General features: G+C 35.9%; 2 protein-coding genes across 3 annotated transcripts; one reads left to right on the plus strand and one right to left on the minus strand.

The window, feature by feature from the left end:
• Positions 1-2,858: 2,858 nt before the first annotated feature.
• On the minus strand, positions 2,859-10,829 carry LOC113225945 (protein ABHD11-like). 2 transcript variants are annotated; one of them, XM_026458427.1, is made up of 6 exons: positions 10,753-10,829; positions 10,420-10,466; positions 9,150-9,514; positions 6,557-6,908; positions 5,073-5,440; positions 2,859-4,011 (listed from the first exon to the last, which is right to left on the minus strand). In XM_026458427.1, exons 2-6 carry the CDS (start codon positions 10,456-10,458, stop codon positions 3,873-3,875), a joined length of 1,263 nt encoding a protein of 420 aa, XP_026314212.1. In that variant the 5' UTR covers positions 10,459-10,466; positions 10,753-10,829; the 3' UTR covers positions 2,859-3,872. The 2 variants fall into 2 exon arrangements, with proteins under 2 accessions (XP_026314212.1, XP_026314213.1); XM_026458428.1 differs by having other exon boundaries at positions 10,738-10,784.
• Positions 10,830-12,614: 1,785 nt separating this feature from the next.
• Positions 12,615-14,745, plus strand: LOC113226018 (protein ABHD11-like). The gene is made up of 4 exons (XM_026458523.1): positions 12,615-12,825; positions 13,082-13,287; positions 13,534-13,904; positions 14,231-14,745. Exons 1-4 carry the CDS (start codon positions 12,645-12,647, stop codon positions 14,382-14,384), a joined length of 912 nt encoding a protein of 303 aa, XP_026314308.1. The 5' UTR covers positions 12,615-12,644; the 3' UTR covers positions 14,385-14,745.
• The last annotated feature ends 9,846 nt before the right edge of the window (positions 14,746-24,591 follow it).

A 24,591-nucleotide genomic window follows, 5' to 3' on the forward strand; every position in this document is an offset into this window, starting at 1 on the left:
TCGAATCCAACCGGATCGAAGGAATTTTTTCTGAGTGTTCGATCTTTGTATTAATAATTATAACAAATTAATTAATTGTTAATTGCGTCAGGGGTGGGTAAGGGTGTTTACTGTCCACGCTGGAATAAGCTTATTCCAGCACCATTTCTCAATCTTGAGAACCACAACACCTAGCCTAGATCTGATTACACTAAAGAAGTCGTGATTAAGTCGGCTCAAGTCGTAAAAATATAGATTATGGTCGTTACGCCATTTTGCAGTTATTAAGGTGTTTTACTGTCCACGCTGAAATAGTTTATTCCGACGGCACCACTTTTGAATCTCGAGAACCACAGGTCCTAGCTTAGACCTGATTGCACCCAGAAAAAGTCGTAAATTAGTCGGTTCTAGTCGCGAAATTTTAGAATTAGTCGCCCCTTTGTTTAGAAGATACATCCGATTTATTATTGTAACGTTATACTTGTGTTAGTCTCGGAGCTCACGTTCAAATTTTGCATAATATACAGAATTTGTTGTTTATTTTTTGAAAAACATGCGATTTGAAGGTTTTAATAACGTTTACTTTCTAATACAAGAAAATTAGCAAAAAAGTTATTTCTCCTTAATGGCATTAGGATTTATCGATTGTCATTATATTTATTAGTGTATGTATGTCGTGTTGGGCTCCTGGCTTACACGAGACGAACGAGACGCGTGCAGTACAGTCGCGTACGACAATTGATCATAATAATTTAATAATGAATTTAAAAATGACTTAATAATGATTGATTGACTGACTGAGAATGACTATTATAATTTATAGCGCAAGTTAATTTCAACTACAATTTGTGTTAAGGTTAAGTGTTACTATCCTATCGTGCTATCCCTACAGGTAGTCTCGATCCGAGATGTTTGAAATAAATATTGTAAATGATAACGTATTCAAATGTAAATTTACAAAGAGCAACCTCTAGAGATTCTTGTTCATTCTTCTCAGGGGAATCTGCTTTACGAATGAGCAGTAGACTTATCTCTAGTCAACGTTTTCAAGTGTAATTTTAACACCTGTATAAAATAAAGATTATTTGAGTGTGGGACAAGGGCAGAATGATGAAATGAATTGTCAAATATTTACAGATTATTTACGCCTTCAAGATTATATAGGCTGATTTTTTATCACTCGTCAAATTTTAATATAATGATCGTTGATGAAAATATAACATACGTGTGTTTCTGTTTTAGTAGCACCGAGTACCAAAATGTTGCGATATGACCTCACAAAGCTATCCAAAAAACGGCCACAATTTTAGGCATACTACATATAACACACCCCAGCCGATGAAACTGTAACATTCGCGGCTGCGTGTATTTCTACTCGTTCGCCTAACTAACGTGTTGTATTGACTTTTGGACAAATAATTTTAATATTAGGGGTTAAAGTATGAAATTGCCGTTTTATTGCAATAGGTTCTTTGAATTTTCATAGAATCTTCATGGTTTGAGGTTTTCGAATGAAACTTTTTTCAAATGGTTTCTGTGATTTTTTTTTTTTAATTTGAAACATTTGAATATCGACTTTCAATTGTTTTTGTTATTCAATTTAGACAAGAAAGATGGATACTGCGAAAATTCGAGTGATTTTTGAATACGAGTTCCGACGCGGAACTAACGCGGCAGAAACAGCCCGCAATATCAATGCTGCGTTTGGAGAGGGGTCTACTAATGAACGCACCGTGCGATTTTGGTTTAAACGCTTTCGTGATGGAAATTTCGACTTAAAGAACGAGTCACGAGGAAGACCGCCCACACAGGTGAATAACGATGAATTAAGAGAGATAGTGGAAGCCGATCCTAGTCAAACTACCCAGGAATTAGCGGCATGGTTTAACGTTACCTTACCCACAATATTGACTCACTTGCGTCAAATCAATAAAATAAAAAAATACGAAAAATGGGTGCCTCATGATTTGACTGATCTGCAGAAAGAAACGCGTGTTGAAACTTGTGTTGCCTTGTTGAACCGGTACAGAAATGAAGGAATATTGGATCGAATTGTAACATGTGATGAAAAGTGGATTCTTTATGATAACCGGAAAAGAAAAATGCAATGGCTGACCCCAGGTCAAATGCCACAACAGTGTCCTAAAGCAAAACTTACCAATAAAAAGGTAATGGTAACTGTTTGGTGGTCTCAGCATGGTGTTATTCACTATAGTTTTCTCCGATCTGGTCAAGCAATAACGGCAGATGTCTATTGTGCCGAACTCCGAACCATGTTGACAAAACTAGCAGTAAAACAGCCCCGACTCATGAATCGATCTTCACCATTATTGCTCCACGACAACGCGAGACCTCACACAGCACGAGAAACCATTTTGACCCTTCAGGAACTGCAGTTAGAAACCATTCGTCATCCTCCGTATTCACCAGACCTTGCTCCAACGGACTACCATTTTTTTCGTGATTTGGACAATTATCTACGTGACAAGAAGTTTTCTTCCCAGGAGGCAGTACAAAATGCTTTCACACAGTTTGTGCAGTCTAGATCGTCGGAGTTCTATCGCAAAGGCATTAATAACCTTCCCATTAGATGGCAGCAATGTATAGATAATAATGGCAACTATTTTGATTAAATAAATTTGTTAAAAATTTAAAAAATAAACAATTTAGATTTTCAGTACAAATCGGCAATTTCATACTTTAACCCCTATTATCATAGGCATGATTCCATCATGATCATACCTGTAATTTTTTTCCGAATATGGTGTCTTTAAATGCGTAGAAAACATTTGGCTACTGATAAAAAGATCAGAGAATTAAAAACGTTGTTTTAATCAACAATGTTTATTTACAGTATCATTTGGTAATTCAGGGTAAAATAATAATTTAAAATCACAACAATAATATCATACCTACCTAGTATCTATGAGAATCACAAAATTTGTACCTATATTTGCTAAGTGATTACACTTCAGAAATTAGACTAAGTACTCAATATTTTTTTTATTTCGAAATCCTTGTTACAGCTGTTCAACAAAATAATTGTTTGTTTCAGACTTTAAAAGTAAGAATAAACAATAATATAAGAGCAAATTATTTACAATGACTTCATTGTCAATATGCAGGGTTATTTTGTAAAATACTAACACCCTTGAAAGACTAATATTTAACATCATAAACAACTTTTGTTCTGGTACTTTTAAATTAATCACATTTATTTACGTTTAAAGACAAAAATATTTAAAAAGATGAAAACTCTGTGCGGTAATCAAAGAAAGCGCTATAGTCCATTTGTTTAGGTAGTTAAGTAAATGTAAACAATTTTGATACATCATTTTTTTAAAACATATGCTTTACAAATCATAAAAATAGGCATGCAATTTCATATGAAACTAAGTATTCGTATTTTGTATTTGAAGTGAAGTAAAAATCATTTTATAAATGTATATTTTAAATAGACTTCTCAACATTGTTTACATTTAGTTAAGTACAGGTACCTAAACAAATGGACTATAATGTCCGATGCAAAATGCAGGAGCGAGATGGAGGTCGTCGTCGAGGAGGACGCTTGCACGTTTGAACTTACTGTCAAATAGAGATCTTTAAAGCGTCGGATAGTACTACATAAATTTAAGTTTGCTTTTGGTAAGTTTATTATGTTTTGTAAAAAATCATAAAACATAATTTGTTGTATATGATGTTGGTAATATAGTCCTGCGAGGGTTTTAGTATTTTACAAATAACCCGAATGTGAAATGTTTAATTGAGTATCAAATTACAGTCATAGAAAAACAATTTTACTAAATTGATAGTGCAATTTTCAAAGACTGATTTATCATAATTTCACTATAAATTTCCTCTAAAATTTCACTCTTCCAGATGATTCATATGTTTTACTTCTCTTGAAGGAATTTGCATATAATTTCTAGGAATTTCTCCGGTTTTTGGCTGTGGACCCAGTGGCCTGCCCCTTCAACAAATACCAATTCTGCCATTGGGAAATATTCTTGTATGTCTTTTATGTCATTTTTTCTGGAAAAGAAAGAGTGCTTAAGCCTAATATCACAACTACTCTCTACTCTAATCACTTCCCATTTCTTCCAATTAAAAAGAAATTGGTAGATGGTGTAAATAGGCAACCGAATATAGGTAGTAGTGACATTACACTGTAATTATAGTTAATTGTGTTAAACTGTTTTTTATAATTTTGTATTCTATAGCTACCTAATATATTTTTAAAAACATTGAAATACATTGATGTTTGATAATTTATAAAAGATGCACTCTAGTGCAGAAGCCGAATGTTACACTTAAATCGTCAGCTAAATTTGAAAACTTCGTAACTCCTTTTTTGGACGAAATCCTTTTTTAACTCAATTAAAGCTTGAGCTTATTTTCACCTCACTAGCTCGGAAAGGCTTTCTTTCTCATTAGAAATCTGCGCGCAAAAACGTTTTTTCGACGCTAGCACACGCTAGCGTGGAGAAAAGATTTTTGAAATTCGATCTTGACGATGGACTGTGGTACTTTCCCTTTCGATGAAAAAAACATAATGACACGTTATTAGTCATTAATAAATCCATTGGTATATTTTATTCTTATTACTGTTGACATAAAATTGACAACGATAACTAATTTTGTTTATTAACAGATTTGTTATACTTTAACTGTTTTTCTTTCATCTACCATTTTCCTTGCTATACTGAGGTGAAAAGTTGTGTTTTGCTCGGCAGTAAAATTGTTTCGCGTCTCGTGGCTTGAAACCCCCACTACGCTCAGGATCCTATTTCTGAACCTTAGCTTAGCTTAGCTTTGGTCGTGGTTCAATCGTGAGCTCCTGTGCTTGCCCTGGCTTCAACACAACAAAACAACAACTTTGCAGTCTAGCATAACAAATAATTATTGTAGACCCTCTTTTAGGTATAAAATAAAGGTATAATCATAGACTGTCATGTAGTTCTTTCTAATAATTCTGTTTTATGTGCCTACTCAAAAATTCACATTAATAGAGTTATTTGGTTCAAGAATTTAACTGACGAAATTTACTGTATTTGAATGGCAACTTAACAGAGACTAAACATCTACAATCTTACCCAATATAGTCTGACAGAGATCCTCCCACAAAAAGTGATGGCCCACAGTATTGCAGACCTCTCAAGTTATTTGGAAAACAGGCTATATGATTTTGAAAGTTTTCTTTTAAAGCTGGTAGATTGACTCTCCATGTGTAAGCTCCAGAATTAGTTTGCACCAAGTTTGTTATTAAGAAATTTCTTAAATTAACATCAGGAGTGATGTTTTTAAGCTGTTCATCAGCCAGTTTTCTTGCCTTTGACATAGCAATGCCCGGGCGAATGGATACAGATCCCATGGCATCAAATAAATTAACCATGGAGAAAATTTGTGGACTAGTTTTCACAGGAGAGATGTCAACCACTATCAAACTGGATACTAAGTCGGACTGAAAGGTTAAGATAGGGTTTTATTATAATCCTTAGGCTCAATATACATTGCCGCCAAAAGCAATAATGAACTTAGGTCATTTGTGTAACATACAAACTAGATATGTGCCAAAAACAGGTTGCGCGTCTTCCAGAGAATTTACAAAAATTCACTTCAATTCCATTAGTGGAACAGAATATACATTATGCCTAACTTGTTCATTTATTTTAAGCTGTAGGAAGAATAACATTTGAAGATACTTTACAGTCTTTAATATTTCAGTTATGGAAATATTCAACAGCCAGCACCTAGTAACACGACTGCAATATCCAAATATATAACGCAACTCTCATGGAAAAATGGCGTAAGAGAAGTTACGTCAAACACAATTATTGCTTCATCAGATACAGAAAAATATAACCCGCATCCACTCCAACCTCGCATAACTCTATCTACAATATTAGTCATAGAGTTACAAGAATTGGACAGGATGTGGGTGGGATGTGGGATATTCTTCTGTATCTAATGGAGTAACAAATGTTTTAGATGTAACTCCACTGAATAGTATATTATAGTGTGAATTAAGTTATAAGCTCATGGTAAGTCCACAGTCAATAACTACCTCTTAAGATACAGGATCCCTTAGTTTAGAAGGCAAGATAATCTTGTAATTGTATAATTTGGACTAGAAAAAATATTGTAACCAATTTATTAGTGATTTATAAATAAAATATTATTATTATTATTATTATTTATTAAAGTTGCAATATTGATATACTAATAATATTAATGACCTCAGTGGCCTAATGGTTTATATTGTGGGCACTGGATGTGGAAGTCACTGGTTCGATTCCCGGTAATAGCAATTAGGAAAATGAACTTTTCTAAATTGGTTCTGGTCTGGGTGTTCTGGGAAGTCCTCAGATTGAATTCAATTGCTCTGGAACTCATAGTACAAGAAATTGTGAGACCATGCAATTGATGTAATTGTCTAGCACATATACATATATGTATATTCTGGCACATACTTCGGATGTGACAATGGCACATCAATTGGTCCTGTCTATTACACAAAGACTTATTTACATTAGCTATATTGGTAGAATTATAGAAAAAAAAATTACGTACAACTTACACATAGCAGAGAAAGGACCATGGCGGTGCGGCCACCCATACTATGCCCGAGGACCGATACCTTCGTCAGCTCCAGTTTTTTCAATAGCTTCATAACATCATGAGCCATATGCACGTATGTATGCTGCGATGAATGTCGACTGTCACCATGGTTGCGGGCGTCCACACTAATGACCTTTCTGCCCGTAGTTCTATGTATCGCCTTGCTCATACTATTCCAATTATTCTTCGACCCTAACAACCCATGAAGAATAACTAAAGGCGGCCTTGAGCAATCTGTATCACCAGTACTCTCATAGGAGGCGTAGGCCAGGTCCACGGCATCGGCGTTTTCCGAAGTTGATGCGATATATCTATACAATATGCGGGGACAAACACGAAATGTTCTAAACACATTTGTGGAGCTTAGTTTGTTGAGTAACATTTTTGTTTTGATGATATAAATACAAAATTTTGAAGGTTATCTTTTTGACATAACATTGTGTGACAAGTCACTGCTGACAAGTGACAGTGACACTGACAAAGTGAGAAATGTAGTAAAATTGCGTCTAATTGGCTCTTAGAGGATGGAAAAAAAATATACTGTACAGTACTGCCAGATATTACATTGTAATTTTTCTTCAATACTTCATTTCGCGGGAAATCGTAATATACTTTTACGGTGGCCATTTTGAAACTCTACAGTGACAAAGAGGCATGGAACCTTAGAATAATAATTATTCTAAGCATGGAACGTAATTAAGTACGCGAAAGTAATATTTTAAGTATTTTTGAGTTGAGTTTTAAATTGACATAAGCTGACGGTTCAGCCGCAGCTTTAGCAGCAGTATAACTCCTTGTGAAAGAGTTTGCCCTGGGAAATACCGACGCCATATCTAATTCTGCCCCCAAGTAGTAGATCATTACTGCGTTCCGGCTATGAAAAGTAAGAGTACTAGTGAAATTACAGGCACATCGGACTTGTTAATTATATGTCACAGTGTGACGGCAATGCTCCTCAGATTTTTGTAATTGGGAATTCTGAGTGGCACTGAAATTGTTATTGGCAGGCGTGTCTCTTAACAGCACATATGGTGTGTGCTAGGAATGGGTAATATAGCTTGTTATGAATATCGTATCGAAAGTATATATCAATATTCGAAATCTGATTTCGAAACTATGGATACCGCCCGCGTGCGCGCTGCGTTGATACATTGCCGTTACTGATATTCGGAATCAGATTTCGAAACTATATATTATTCCATATAGTTTTACAAAAGAAATGCGGGCCAATGTTAGTATACAGTTTCGAAGACGCATAAAAAATGGTTTCCACTCAGTGAATATCTGATACGAAGCAATATCGGTACATAGTTTGGAAAATATATGATTTCGTGTTGGTGTCCACTCGGTAATCGCTCGGCTTGATTCGGCATCGCTATTGAATATCCGGAGCGATATCGATATAAGATACATGATATCGGATATTCGATATTGCCACAATATATAGTTTCAATAACTATATACGATTTGTAACGTCCATTCCTAGTCTGTGCTTAGCACCTAGCGCAGATTCGTTCCTCCAGTATTTAATATCATACATAACAGAAACACTAACATTTTCCGAATATAATTTATAAGCACCTTAAATTTAGGATCTATGTATGTTGTATTTAGGCAAATACCTAACTCAGTTTATAAACCTACTTTTCTTCTTGCTTAAAGTTCCAAGAATAGTTTATGTCCAGCAGCGGATTTTCACAGATGGTGCATCAGCAATTATACTTTTTCCTACATTTTACATGAAAATATATACAACATGGATTTGCCCAACTTTTTAATTAATTTTTAAATAAGAAAATAGTCAAATACATAATAGAATCTTCATAAACCACTATCCCATCACTTTTTTGATAAATTTTTCGACGACGCCTTGAAAAATTTGCGGATCTTCGGCGTGCACGTTGTGACCTGCATTTTCGACGATGATTAACTTTGCCGCCGGGAACATGGTGCGAATAGACTTCAAATCTGAGCTCCTAAAATATTTTTAATTAATGAAAAGCTCAGAACTAGTAACTAAATAGCGAATGTTAACACATTTCGAATTGCATTATGCATTATGCAATATGCATTTATGTTCTTTATTAACCGACTTTAAAAAAAGGAGGAGGTTCTCAATTCGACTACTTTTTTTGTAAGTTTGTTACGCGATAACTCCGCCATTTGTGAACCGATTTTGATGGTTCCTTTTTTGTTGGAAAGAGGGTACCTCAGAAGTTGTCCCATTTGAAGAAAAAATTCGACCTTTACGGGCTGACTTTTGAGGTCGCTTTTTTTCGTACTCTGTACTGAGGTTAGATTATTTTGATCAAATTTTTAACCATGAAGATAATTATTAATCGATCGATTAGCGCTTATAGCATGCACCACACTTCTATTCAACAACAGTTGCAGTACACTGACAGAATGAACAGGATCCGGAACTGCCTTACGTAGCGCGTGTATACTGTGTGTTCCCATGCAGGTCTTAGTAAGTACATAAATATTTTTTACTTTATACGAATACATAATACCTTATGTAACTAATTTACAAACAAGTTTGTAAAGCTTACGGAAGATAGTTTGATTTTTCTCCAGCAATAAACAGGGTGGGTCCTTCGTATTTCTTACTCTTCATTTCTTCCGGAAACGACGCTATATCGCTATGGTATTTCTTGAGCGTTTCAACATTGCACAACCAGCCGACAGATTGATCTTTCCGTTTTCCTACATTCATCAGAATGAATTGCATCGTAGGAATGTTAGCGCCTATGGAATCCAGTACTTTTGCTGCCTCTTTTTTAGCATTAGGAACAGTTTTGTCGGTGAAATTTACTTGACTCATTGCATTCAAGAGATTTGGGAAAAACTTGTTGTGTTTACCCGGTATTGAAATCGGAGAAATGTCGACTACTATCAAAGCTTTAACTAATTTAGGCTGGAAGAAACAATCAACAAAAATCAAAATAATTATAGTGTGGAAAAAAAAATGGAATATAGGACAAGGAACCAACTAAAAATAAAAAATATATAAACAAACTCTCTGTTTTATTGTAGTAATCAATAGGATCAATGATAAGGATGAAATCCCTCCCATAAACATTGGGTCTTACAATTAAAGACGTCCATTAAATCATACATAAGAACTCTCATTTTATTTTTAACAAATAAAAGACACGTAATTTTTTTAAGTTTCTTACGCTGAACTTTCTTATGGGCTTTGCAAAAAAAATTTTTACAAACAGACTTGTGACACTGTAGAAGAGTTAAGGGCTGAGGTACAAAACGTTATTACGAGCATTTATTATTGCACATGTTATTAGCAACATTTTCATCCTTATCATTGATCCTATCGATTAGTACAATAAAATAAGAGTGTTTATTTTTGCATTTTTAGCTGGTTCGATTCCAAGCTTATTATGTCTGTGAATGTAGTTATTCTTTCTTTATTATTACAATATCAAGTGACGGGACGAACAAGTCGTGTGCCTGATGGTAAGCTACACGCCTGTCCATAACAGTTGCAGTGCTACTCAGAGCTTTTAATCGCAAAGATCTGAGGGGCACTGCCACTGCGTCTGTCACACTGAGACGTAAGTTGACAAGTCCCATGTGCTTGTTATTTCACCTTTACCCTTACCCTTCAATGGAACGCAGTAATGCTAACATTACTGCTTAACGGCAGAAATAGGTAAAACTCTTTCACGAGGAGCTCTACTGCCACTAAAATCAAATCATTTAAGAAAAATAAAATAATATTTCCCTCATGTCTTATTGATTTTGTCCACCCTATATAGTATTATAACTGACATGATTTAAGATACCAGAAATAAAAGTATTTACCTCCATCAAAGCGAGCACCATGGCTGTCCTGCCACCCATGCTATGACCTAAAACCAAAGCTTCTTTTATTGATAATTTCGCCAATAGTTCACGTACGTCACTCGCTAAATCGTTATATGAGTGTGTGGATTCGTGAGGACTTTCTCCGTGGTTCCTTGCGTCAACCGCTATTACACTCATACTGGTACTATCATTGATTCTTTTTGACATGGACTCCCAATTCCTTTTCGAACCGAGAAACCCATGAAGTACTATAATAGGTGTCTGGTAAAAAGTTGTATCCCCATGAACTTTATACGCTAATGCTACAGATCGCACATTGTCATTAAAAACCTTCTTAATCCTTTTCCTTAACAAAGGGTGTACATATTTCGTCACGGTTGATAATGTAATCTCCATTCCATGTCGATGAATCGACATTTATCATATACTTGGAATTTATTAAGTAATTCTTAGAAAAATTTAAAAAATCTTCCAAATATAATAACTCTTCACTTCACTTTTTATTTTTATGGCTCCATCAATATGAGAACTGATGATTTTGCCAATGTCACAGTTGAAAGAAAAAAAAACGAAACAAAAAAAAAATTTTCGCTAAGCTCTAATAGGACATTAACCGGTTATGTAAGTGTTATTATGATGACTGATTGTCATTATAAGTGTCATTGGTCACTATTTCGTTCTTTTATTTTTTTCTCCATCCTCTAAGCTATTTCGCATCGTGTCACAAATATCAAGTAGGTTCATTTTTACAATTTGATCAACAACAAGAACTTATGGTATGACATCGGACTGAATTAATTTTTTTCCATAGTCTAAGCTTTTTTCCATCCTTTATGGGCGCATTTATTCGACATGAATTTCATCGCGGTCACGCCGCGCGGGTGCCGCGTGCATCTAACTGTGTCGCAGCAAAATACGCTCTATTTATGTAGCTTTTACGTTTTAACTTAAATGAGCGTACCGGGCGCGCGGACGAGTCTGGCTTGTCTTTGGTCTATACGGCGGCCGCGCGGCGACCGCGCTGTTGTATTATTCCGAGGAATTTAAATGTTGTTGCCTAGTAAATATAATTCAGATTCGCCATTAATGTACAGGGTCAAGAGCACATCAAGCTTGATGCTTAAGATTTAAATCCAACTGTATGCCGCTTACGATAAGAACGGTCCAAAGAGCAAAGTGTCAATTTTGACGTGCTCTTGACTGTACGTGAAAGCGTGGTAACTGGAAAACTTTCTCGTCGTGTAAATGGGCGCTAAGGAAATCACTGATTTAGACTGTCACGATTTTCACGCATTATTATTTGATTTTAAGCTCAACAAGTCTGCAATAGCCGAGTATTGGCTAAATCTGGACTAAATCATCGGATTGAGCTTCATAATCCTAAGATCCTTTATACAGAACGTTATTACTATAATATAATTGTATGGGCAGCAGTTGAAATTAAAAAATATCGTAATTTCAACAGTGAAAATGGTTTTAAGCTTTCATAGTTGTGGGATCCGGGCATCAGTAAATGTAAGCGGCATCAACTACTTCCGGCAAGTCGCCGGATATCGCGAGTGTTATGACAACTCTAGTGCACAAGTATTAGTAAAAAATGGCGGGCTTTTGAAGTTACAAGTACTGTTTTTAAAAAGATTAATTTTATGTTAAGTATTTATTATGAAGAAAATACGAAGAAAGAAATAGTGAATGAAAGGTGGAAAAGGAAGATGGAAAAAATAAAGGAACGATAGCCATAATTTCTTATACTATTTTTACAAGCCCAGTGACCAATTGTAGCCAAGGAAAAGAAATTTTAACACTTTTTTTTTCTTATTTCTCTTGGCTTTACGCGGTCAGCGTTTCAGCCACTTACAGACTAACTTGATTTTAAAACGGGAAGACTCATAATATCATAGAATGAAATTTGGAAACGGAATTTGGAAGTTGGAGAAAAAATGTACCAGGCGAGGAACTATGAAATGTAAATAAACAAATTGTAGAATAAATATTATATTACATAAAGAAGCTAAATTTACGTAACCGACAAAGTGTGTAGTCGGTGCATTCTGTTGTTGGTAGACTGTCAACGGTCACTCCATTTAATCTTTTACTAGGCAACAGTCAATGTCAGCACATCTATGAAATATTTTTTTCCACTTTCTAAGGAAATAGTAGACCTCTGTTTGGCACAAAAATGTTTGCAAATTGGGATGTTGTTACCGTGCTGACTAAATAACATGCTGCAGTCTTGCATTTCTTGGCATTTGATCCGGAAAAGTGTCGGATATCCCACAGTCAAAAGATTTCTAAATCTGTCTTACAAAGTTGTAAGTGAAAGTAGCTCGGAAAACCCAGATTTACCGCCAGTGTTGCTGTTGCATGGATTACTGGGACAAAAAAAGCTATGGGCCTGTTTGGGTCTGTATATTTTTAGCAATAGGTATATAAATGGTAAAAGACAATATGATGTTATTAGAAATCAGCATGTGCATCTTTCTTTACATTAAATATATTTCACATTACCTACTAATGCCAATGTTTACTTTACTTGCTGATTATTACAAATCCTCTTCATTTGGCGAGGCATAACCTACTGTAGATGATGTTACAAGTAGTATAAATACTATGGGAGTACCTAAGTGGTGCTGTGAACAGCCTTGAAATGATATTCTAGGGAAAACTATAGCAACAGTAATGAAACATTCAGTTTTGACTGTGGATCTTCGGAACCACGGCGTCAGTCCGCATCACCCCTCTCATAAATATGAGGACTTAGCAGAGGATGTCGTCATGTTGATGAATAAGTTGAAAATAAACAGGGCCGTTTTAATCGGTCATAACATGGGCGGCCGCACTAGCATGAGCATCTCGCTAATGGCGGTAAGGAAATTTAATAGATTTGTTGTCGTATATGTTTTCATTTTTTAAGTACCTTATCTACTGCCGCAGTCTCACTTTTGTGGACGATGGTGAAAACACTAAATAGCTGACCTAAGCACATACTATGATAAAGCTAAGATATTAATGATATATATCAATAGCATTCTAAACAGCGAAATATACTTAACATTGAAGACAATAATTCGATCGTTTTGTGGGATACATATAATTCTTTGTAATTTGCAGGCAGAGAGGATAGCAGGGCTTATAATTGTGGACATTTCTCCAGTGTCTAATTGCAAACAGCTCGCCGAGGATATGCTCATAATTTTGAAAACTATGAAAAGCATTCATTTTGATGGACTGAATACTCGTAAAAGGGCTAGAACAGCGGCCAGGATTAAGCTTCATACCCATATTTCTGATAGCATTACTCTAAATGCTGTTCTGAAGAATATAGACGTTAGGAAAAATGGAACTATAGGTTGGATCTGTAACCTCGATGCTTTGCTTAAAAATTTTAACCATATAGTTTCGTTCTTTCCTGCACATTTGCAAAACATACAATACAACGGACCTGTACTGTTCATAGGTGGGCAGCGCTCTGATTTTATACCGTAAGTCCCCGAATTTCTCTATACTATATTTGTGTAAATATTTTTTAAAAATCGAGTCTACAAAAGCCGTAATTATGTGACGTGTCAAAAACATCAACATTTTCCGACGACTTTTTAGTGACTTGATATCCCATTTTGTTGTCATAATATCAATTAATATTATTCAAGTTCAATTAAAAGTTTATTAGGAGTTATGGGGTTAAGAATTATCAATCACCAGATGTCAACAGAATTTATAGAGGCGAACCGATGTTTTATTTAGATATTTATTACATGACAGATTTTATTATTTAAACCTCATTTACACTGTTAATGAAATGTTGTAGACCGGACGATTTGCCGGATATTCGCTCCATATTCCCAAACGTGGTTGTCACATACATAACCGGTGCCGGGCACAATGTACATGCCCACGATCCCCGGGCATTTCTCGAACTCGTCATCCAATTCCTAAAGAAGAACAAGGAACTTTTTAAGTAAGAATTAGTGATAATGGTTTTAAGAAATGAAGCTTTTGTCACCCACCGTTTGATCCATTGTTCTAATGACCAATGATTACTATACACATAATAAATGCCGAATTTGCCTGAAATTAGAACTTCCTAAACTTAAAATTCGATACTGTCTACTCTTTTCGAACTTAATTTATACGAATGAACAGAATAATACGTAGTCGTCCTTATAAGTTGAACCAATCCCAGTTCAAATATTACATACATGGAATTTGATCAAAATCGCAATTACGATGCAATGTTACAAAATGATTTTATCTCGTGCGTTTCCATTATGTGTGTGGTTGTGTAATAGCCTGTCTTTTTGTCAGCTAATTTAAAGTGTTACCTACGGAAAACATGCTGGAAATTGCTATTTTTTGTATTGTTTTGTGTATTTTGTTAGTAATTAGGTATATCTAAAACATATAATATGCATTTTCATTGCGAATTGTATTTTTTACTTCTAATAAACCTTGTATTGGGAATTAAACAGTAATAGTTATTTGTTCAACAAGAGAGCAAAGTCGTTTTTTGGTGCGAGTGCTGTTTTTAAGTCCTGAGCAAGCGAAAGATTCTATAGTTGAATCACGAGCGTAGCGAGTGATTCAGAATTAGAATCTTGAGCGAAGCGAGGGACTCAAAAATACGAGCTGTAAAATAACTTTGCTCTCGCGTGATACATACAACTTTTCACCTCAGCAGCGAGAACATATATATATATACTAAAGGGACAAGTAATAAAAACACGTCATGAAAGCAAATGCATCATTGTATATTTACAAAAATACAGAATTTACAAAAAATTAAAAGTGGAACGTGAAGTTTGTACAATTCTGTAGATTAAAAGTTACTGTTTTATTTGGAACAGTAATCGTCGTAGTGTTTGCTACTTGAGTAGTGGTCGAGGTTTCATTATGAGTTGAGCTGGATTGTGACCCTTCCCGCACCGTAAAAGTTGGTGATTCTGGGCGGGTTTGGGTATGATTCGCATCACTGGAGGTGCTAGGTTGTGCCCAAGAATGCGAAGTCTGTTTTAGGTTTATCGAATCTATAATACGCTTACAGATTTTTGATTTATTTTCTATTGAATCTTCGATATATCCTTCAGCCACTGTATTTGATCTCCAACCGCCATGGCGCTTCAACGTTGTGAGGTCAGCTCCTCCATCTGCCAAAAGAGTGGCTGATGTTCGCCTGAAGCAGTGGCCAGTGTATAGCTGCGGCTCTTTCAAATCTAAAAATGTTGCGATTTCTCGTGCAGTCGCTCCTATTTTATTAATACCCATCGGTTGCCGCGTACATTTTCCATTACGATATTGTATGAAAAAGCGGTCTGTGATCGTATTGGGAGGGCGCAATGCTTTATATTTCTGGACAACGTGTGCGTATTCCTCACGGACGACGAACGACCTGTCTATATTTGTTTTCGTATTTGGCAGGTTAATCAAAAGAAGGTCGCTGGAATGTTGTTCAATGGCATTAGGAGTTAGATTCAATAACTCGTTGGAGCGGCATGCTCCGTTTATTCCAATGATAAGGATGACCTGAAACATAAATAAAACGTCAATAAGTATTGTGTCTTTTAGAGCAGTCTTAAACGTGGATTTCTCATAATATGTAGCGTTATTTTTAACCATAAAGTTCCAATACAAGTCGCCAAAACAACACATTTAAGTAGGTAAGTATAATTATGTTGATAGAAATTGATAACATAACTACCAAAGTCCAAATTGTGTTAACAATTAAAATATAACGCTACGACAACAGTAATAATATTCAATACTTACTTTTGCGGCTAGGAAAGTGCAATCTGGAGCTTCATTAAGAAATTTTTCAATATTAGCAGCCGTGAAAACTTTCGATTTTTTTTATTTGTGGCCGACGGCCGATCTTTTCAAAAACGCAATCAGCTTTGCGTAAGTGTTTATATGGACGTTATTTTTAGTTTGTAATGTAGCTTTCAACATCGAATATATACTCCACATCGTTGACGGCTGTTTTGTATGCGACATTTCAATGAAATAAGACAGAAGCACAGTTTCCGACATAGTGTTTCCTGCGCCCTTTTCGTGCCTCCATTTGTCAAAATGTTCGTAGACTTTCAGGTACTTTTCACGAGATTTACTAGGCAAGAAACTTAGTTCAGCATTTTTAACAGTTTCAACTAACTCTGGAGGAGTTAAAAAATTGTCGTCTTCACTGGAATCGCTCATATTTTCTATTTTATTACGTAGGTAGGTATCCAATTAACTATCAAAGAAGTACCTATCGCAAGCAAATAAGAAATTTTGAATTAAAAAAAAAAGAAAGCGCGCTTTTATTTATTGCGTTCCGGAACGTTCTCGCTTGTATTCATTGAAATCACACATTGTAAATATTGTTATCTTTAATTGACGTTATAAATTTAGCATATTTTTATTGCAACACTTGCTTTATTTTTAATGAAAATTGTAAAAACTAAATTATCATAGTATAAAATCGTATTTGTATTTCTCACATAATTTATCTTTTAGATGAATTGACGAGTTTCCGAACGTGCACTCGTTCAGCCATTTTGTGGGGGTCTACTATGTAACTTAAATATCGAAGTACGAATAAACCATAATTTTCTTTTTCCTTTTTCTTGTAATGAAGTGAAAGGGACGGAGCGACTGATTTTGAAATATGTCGAATTTGTATTAGACCCCTTCGCATTAAATGACAAGTCTCCACTTAAAAAGCAAAAAGCTACTTTTTCTCACGGAGTGAGCAAAATAAGATTTTGCTCACTGATTTCACACAGCAAAATAGCCTTGTTCGAGCTGCTGAGGTGAAAAATAATATGTAGAATTTTTTAATCCAATGCTAATTTTGCACGGAATTACCTCAAAGGGTGGAAAAAATAAAGGAAATTAGACATTGAAATTTCTATGCCCAAGAAAATTACGGCACTGTCCACGAAAATGGCGCAACAAATAAACTTTTTAAAATCCTGCGGCATAGGAAAGGAGTACGCATTTCAGTAGAGGCTTTTTTGGAATATTGTGAGTATTATAAACTACCAATACACCATAGCCCTGATAATAATAACAAGATAGTTAGTACAACCCTTAAAGGATGGAAAAAACTTTCCATAGTCTATGCTACAACCGTGTTTCATTTTTTTTTTTTTAATTAGGCACTGTCCTGGTAATGTGCATGAAAGCATGGTAAGTGGGCGGTCGCCGCGCGAAAACTTTCTCCTCGTGTAACTGGGCGCTTACCAAACCGGAATACAGTAGCTCACATCACTGCTTGGCGGCTGAAATAGGTAACGTGACAGTACTTTCCTGGACGAACTCCTTCACAAGGAGCTCTACTGCTACGAAGTATTAATGTGATAACACTACGCTGCGAAGCACGCGCCGACGACACGTGTAGACATTGATGCGACGGGCGATAGTCGAACTATTAGTCTTAATAAATATGTTTCAGTCTCGCTGTTTTTCCGCGTCTCAGGAAAAAATACCGAGACTCGGTGCAGTCTCGAAAATCCCGAGAATAACGGGACTTTTGAAGCCGTGGTAGTCTAATGGTTTAACCTACTGCCTCTCAAGCAGAGGGTCGTAGGTTCGAATCCGGTCTCGCACCTCTGAGTTTCTATATGAAATTTATCATGAGCTTTTCGGTGAAGGACAACATCGTGATGAAACGAGATTTGGTATGGGGGCGTGATTCGTGTCGCCTACAAACATCGCCACATTGACATGGCGATCGCTGTACATTACAAGATCTCTCGTAAAATGTGAAAATGCCAAGTTGTAGCGATACACCTAGTAAAAATTGGAGTGAAATCAAAAATTTTAAAACCAGAGAGATAACATTCCACCGGCTATTTGCATTTTTAGTTACTATTTCTATCATAATTCAATGTTTTCTTTTAGTCTCCATAGAAATTTCTAGACTCAAATACATATAGTGATGTCTATTTACGATGACTGATGTTTATCGACAATAAATTTTTACTGAAATGTTTGAATTTCTTACTATGATTTTTGTAATTAAAGTCCCTAAAATATCTAAGCGAAAAGCATTCACGTTAAATTCATTTCTTTTATTTTATTATTATTACTAAACCTTTTATTTCGAGAAGAACAACTTATATTTCGGACAACCGTTTCAATTTCATGTCAATTTGTATGTTGCTGTTGCTTGAAGAAAATTGTATGTGTATTACTGTTTTATATAATTTAGATATTTAAATTCCATTATACTAGTAGATCAAACGTAGAGTATTTTTAATTTTTAAGTTTTTGCAATGAGTTCAAAATAAAAGAAGGTTGGATTGAAGCGGCAGGACAATTTAAAGATCCATATCAAATGCATTTAAAAAATAAATAAAATAAAATCGGCTTTATTTTACATGTGCATGCAAAATAAATTAGAAACAATTATAGAAAATTACATAAATCCTTCATAAAAAACAACACAATTTAATTTATTAAATTCGTTGATGGTTCGAGTCATGGACGTATTATAGTTCGAGTTTACTCTTGACAGTGACAGTTTCACCAACCCGTGGTAACGTATAATGGAAAACTGATACTGGCCCAAGCCTTAGTGGCTGTCATTAGGAAAATAATAATAATTTATATTAATATATTCATTTAATAATACATCCCCAGTACCAGTGTAGGTATAGCACGAAAAGCGTCAGTTTAAGGTTAACAATTCACGGAGCGGTTTCCATCCGCGCCCGCTAGTGCTGCTAGATAGCGGTTTTATTTCAATACTCACGACCCTGCAAGTTTGTGCGGGCACGTAGCTGCCGCGGTTGCGGGCACAAACCGTTGCGATTGCGGAACGGACCGCGAAGTTAGTGGGAGTTAATCGCAAATCGCGCGGTTAATAGAGATGAGCGCAATGTGCCTGCACCACATTGCGCCTGAACCGACCGCCAAAGTGCGCGGGCGACGACGGCCGCCAAGAGCGCAAGTGATAGCGTCCTGCGCGATTCTACTAGCACCCCGCCGCGGCAACTGCGAGCAACCGTCACCACTACAGGCGTAGAACGCGCCGTGAAACGTGCTACTAATTTTACATACTTAACTATTATATTCTACAGATGCCGCGATCCTGCGGCAGACGCCGGTGAAAACCGCTCCGTGAGTTGTTAGTGTAACGAAAAATGAGTTTCAGCGCCATCTAACGTGTAATAATTAGCTCTTATATACATAGCATTTTTACTAAAACGCCACCTGATGGTGAATGGCTGAACCAGGATGAAAAAATACTGAAATATTGTAATATAACTCTTACTCAAGGGACTGTAAGTTTAATTTTGTTAAATTTTAAAATTGTGTTACGTTGTCTTCACGTTTTAAGCCCTAACCAATCAAAGTCATGGTAGTATTAGTATAATAACCATTGACTTTTTATTTGTAAGTCAATGATAATAACGCATAGAAACCTAGTCCGCACACGCTAAGTGAGGCAAATTGAAGCGCGCCCAATGGGCCTACACGAGCGGGCGGGCCTTCAGTGCTCAAGGTCAACTTGCACCGCGAACAGCTCCAGAATTTTAGCTAAAAATGACGAAATGTGCGGTAAATGAGTGTAAAAATACGTCAGACACACATAAAATAGATACTAACATCATATTCCACAAGGAAGTAACGCGTTTCAACTTGTATTTTTATATAAATATTCACTAAAACCGAAAATTAACCTACTACTAAAACTAGCCTACATGAATTTGATTTTTGCTTCACTTGTGACAGTTCGTTTGATATGAAACTATCATTCTATGTGTTATTATTCTAAGGGTAGTAGATAATAGAGCGTAAAGTTTGAATTGCACACAAGCTAAAAAGTGGCGACATCGGTACCGGATCTTACATGGCATCATTACATATGTCATGAAACCTGCACGTTGAAGAAGGTTCACGACTCTCGACCAACGTGTGAAGTCCCCAACCGTCATTGGGCCAGCGTGGCGGACTATGGCCTAAATCCTCGTCTGAAAGGAGACCCGTGCCCAGCAGTGGGATTTATAAATGGGTTGATGAGAATGATGTCGAACGGGACTTTCGAGACTGTTTCAAAAGTAGATTTCCATACTTACAAGCCTGGGCATTTATACAGTCAAAACATGATATTGTCATAGTTCTTTATTAACTTAAATTTTATAATTACATATAAAAGTTATTTTTTTATTTTTATAGTGGTAAGTGAGAAACAAAGGGTGTTTAATACTGTTTCAACAATGAGATCCTGATTTTGATATTACCGTTCTACAGTGTTGCCATCATAGATTGAGTATTAGATATACTAAATCTATGGTTGCCATGTTTAATGTAACAAGTATAAAAAAATATTGTTGGTTTCACAGACCATAGAATTTTAATACTTTTTATTTAAGTGACATAAGTCTCAAAAGGTTGCTCTGGAAATCTTTGGGGGAGGCCTGTGTTCAGCAGTGGACGTCTTCCGGCTGATATGATGATGATGGTGATGAAGCCTCAAAAGTCTCGGTATTCTCAAAAATACCAAAAAAATGTCAAGACTCTCGAAATTTACGAGACCAAGATTCCCGGGATGAACGCCCTAATTTGTGTCGATTCTGCTTTCATAATGTAATAAGATAGTCTAAATTTTTAGTATCGTCACAACAGGTACATAGTGAGCAGCAAACAAACAATGTTATTTAGGCGCTCCGCAGATGGACAAACTTTAGTTGATGCACCTGGCACCTTTTTTTTCCAAGTTTCCATTAACGGTTGCCGGTTACAGCAACTAAAAGATCTACTTGCTGGTTGCCGCAATTTTAAATAAACTTTCCAAATCCACGGTCAAGACTGACTATGTGGGACGGGAAGGGAGTGACGTTGCTTCACGAGTTGCGGTTGCCGTTGCAGAAACTGGCAACTGGAGGCAACCGGTACAAATTTGCAAGTTTCTAGTTGCGGCAATTAAGAATTTATCGACTTTAGTTTTCGATTGCCGAAACTCTCAACTGAAGTTGCTACATCTGCGCGGTTTCTTGAAATTATATGAAAAATGTAGTTGCGAGTTGCCAGTTGTCGAAACTCGATGATCAAAGTTGCTCCATCCGTTCAGCGCCTACATCTCTTGTCTAAATTAATGTACTGTGTGATTAAAAACTAAAAATATGAGTGTAATGTGATTAAAAAATAAAAATAGCTAAGGAGGCTTACTAATCATAATTACGATTACCCATCCTTTAATTATATTCAAGGCAATAATGATTCATATATTTTCCGGAGTCATTTGCAACTTTTATTATATAGGTAGAATTATGTATCCTCTTCAATCATTTGTATCTTATTTGTCTACTATTAGGTACCTACTATCACAATAAAATGTATACGCATAGAGAAATTACAATCAAACAATCACCGTTTGTTGATTTGTCATAACATTTTGGCCTTTGAAAATTTGACAACATGACGAAATACTGAGTAAATTTTTTTATTTTAGTCGTATTTTAATGTTGGCTTTTATGAACGAGTTTACACTCTGCTTTTCACTTCGATTGCGAGGAAATTAAACAGCAATATTACAAATAAACTATTATTTAATTAAAATTGAATGTAAAATTACAACAATTACACATATTTAATGGTTTTTTGAATTTTTTTATTTTATTTTTATTTATACATTTATTTCAGGCCACATGACTCATATAATATATACCACACCACATAAATACTACTAAATATACCTTAAGGACTAACATACATACAATATAAATAAAATAAACAACTAATGTACACGTATTGCAATTGTCGGCGACGTGTGGCGCAATCTGGTGTGAGGTAACCGGCCGCAGAATCTCCGATATATGACACCCTTCGGCCAAAACTCTTCCTTCATGAAGGCCGACAGATGTTCGGTCGGCACTCTCACCACAAACGACTTAAAATTTACGTTGTGGCGGGACTCCAACCGCTCGACCCTCAGGGTTTATTTGGCTTTTAGCCTGATGTACTTCACTATCTCCTCAGACTTCGTAGATTAGTCGCGATAAGTACAGCAGCGTCGTCGGTGTTGCTGAACGGAGTAAAAAGTTCGATCCTGTCGTTGCTGTGCCACACAGGTTATGGCTGGTGGGCTTCCTCTTCCTCTTCACCACGTGTGTGAAGCCGTCCTCGTCGCATTGATCCGTCTGCCTCTGTGGTTTTGCAACTTCGGAGACAGGCACACGGGGATTACTTTTACTCTTAGCCGATTGCCGCCTCTCGAGTTTCGAAGTGGCGGACCGGCTGGTAGAAGCGGCTACAGCGGCGTAAGCACGTGCAGGGGCTGACATGCATACGCGTGACGTTTATGCACTAGAGCATAACATCCTATTTTATGCACTAGAGCATAACATCCTATTTTATGCACTAGAGCATAAAATCCTATTTTATCTCTAAGGATAGCAAATTTGGTTATGCAACCGTTTTATTAGGTTTCACATAGTTTCCGTTAACCGACTTCAATAAAACTTGGCACATAAATGTAATTCCAATAAAAATAGAATGTTATGGTGACCTAGAAATGATCTAATGATGGAAATGGCAGACAGATGATAGGAACTCCTCAACAGTGTACAGTAGCTGCCCTGTGTTTGGCTTCCTATGATTGTAAAGTGGGAGAGAAAATTCGCATTTGTTTTTTTTTTCTGTTCTGTGAAGAAAACTGTTTATTTATCAACAGAACAAATGGGAAAAAAGTATCAGTAGTTCTGTCAACGGAACTAGTGGGAGAGAAAGTTCTCAGTAGTTCTGTGAAAACTGTCTATTTATTAGTAGAACAAAAAAGTATTAGCAGTACTATCAACTGAACTGTACAACAGAACTAGTGGGAATAAACAGATTTTAAGCTCGCTTCCTAACAATTTTTAAAAATAATTTTTAATAAGTGAATATTTAATCAATACACAGTACTAAAAAAACCGACCTCCAAATTTCGTGGAATTACATATATTTGCCAGGTTTTACTGAAATCGGTTACCGGAAAGTGCGCGAAACCCGATTCATCCCCTAGCCATCCTTAGAGGTGGAATATTTTCTTCAAATTTAAATAGGACCATCACTACTGACGTAGGTGCCCTCTTTCTAACAAAAAGATAATCATAAAAATTGGTTCACAAATGAGAGTTATCGCGTAACATACATACAAAAAAACCTAGTCGAATTGAGAAAATCCTCCTTTTTTGAAGTCCGTTAAAAAGTACACAGGAAATGACGCAATGCAAGAAATTTTTCGTTAATTACTTCGTTCTAATTGGAGAATAAATTTCTACCGTAAGCCGATTTGAAACATAGTATTGACCTTTCGTCAGCGAAATCAATTTTTCAAAATTTTCTGCTTAACACATTTACGTAGTCCATATTAAGTTTTAATTCGTATCTTAATTATTGTTAGGTTTGCAATCATGAATACTACATTGTATATTGTATCATACTCGAACAAATATGACCTATCACTTTTACAAACTGTTACATAGGATTCGTGTACCTTTTCACAAATTTAAGTATCATATTTAAAATTGTTCTTGTTGAGAAATTTGAATTACAGATGACATTTTACTTTTATTACGGTTTCGCCCAAAGACTAATTTTTTTCCATCCTCTAAGGTTTTGCCAATTAATAGACTGTATCGTAACTATAGGCTTTGCTTGTAATTTGCCATCTGTTGTCATCTTTTAGTATTATTGTTGGTCATAGCCAATACCGCCAAAACAGCTATTTCTCGATGATGTTTGGCGGTTTTGGCGGGAAGAAATTTGTATAAATAATCGCAGAATTTTGTATCGGTAGTTTCACTTTTGTACACTGACTGAAGAAATAAACCATCACAAGCGAATTACATTTTATTTAATATTATTTGAGAGTATGATGACGCCCTTGAAGTGTCTTGTACGATTATTTGCGAAAGTCGCTCACGCACCGTTTTTAAACTTGTTTTTATAATACCAAGTGACGGTTCGAACAAATCGTAAACGACCCTGGTGGTAAACGACACGCCTGTTCGAAAATTTACATTTCAAATCACAAAGATTTGACTGCCACTGCCACTGAGGTCGTCCACCTGAGACATAAGTTAACAAGTCCCAAGTGCCTGTAATTCTTAGAGGATGGAAAAAAAATCTGTAATTCCACTAGCACCCATAACCATCAAAACAGAAACGCATAGCTAAGGTATACGTATACTTCCTTGAATAAAC

The sequence above is a fragment of the Hyposmocoma kahamanoa genome, unplaced genomic scaffold (assembly GCF_003589595.1).
Source record: "Hyposmocoma kahamanoa isolate Upper Pololo Valley unplaced genomic scaffold, ASM358959v1 180, whole genome shotgun sequence".
NCBI lineage: Eukaryota > Metazoa > Arthropoda > Insecta > Lepidoptera > Cosmopterigidae > Hyposmocoma > Hyposmocoma kahamanoa.

Excerpts from the sequence above, each read along its gene's own strand:
- LOC113225945 (XM_026458427.1), bottom strand. The coding sequence starts at position 10,458 with ATGGGTGGCAGGACAGCCATGGTGCTCGCTTTGATGGAG. Across the intron at positions 9,515-10,419 it reads TGGTGCTCGCTTTGATGGAG|CCTAAATTAGTTAAAGCTTT; the intron begins GTAAATACTTTT and ends TGTTTCTTCCAG. Across the intron at positions 6,909-9,149 it reads GAAAAATCAAACTATCTTCC|ATATATCGCATCAACTTCGG; the intron begins GTAAGCTTTACA and ends CATATTGTATAG.
- LOC113226018 (XM_026458523.1), top strand. The coding sequence starts at position 12,645 with ATGCTGCAGTCTTGCATTTCTTGGCATTTGATCCGGAAAAGTGTCGGA. Across the intron at positions 12,826-13,081 it reads AAAGCTATGGGCCTGTTTGG|GGAAAACTATAGCAACAGTA; the intron begins GTCTGTATATTT and ends ATGATATTCTAG. Across the intron at positions 13,288-13,533 it reads TGAGCATCTCGCTAATGGCG|GCAGAGAGGATAGCAGGGCT; the intron begins GTAAGGAAATTT and ends TGTAATTTGCAG.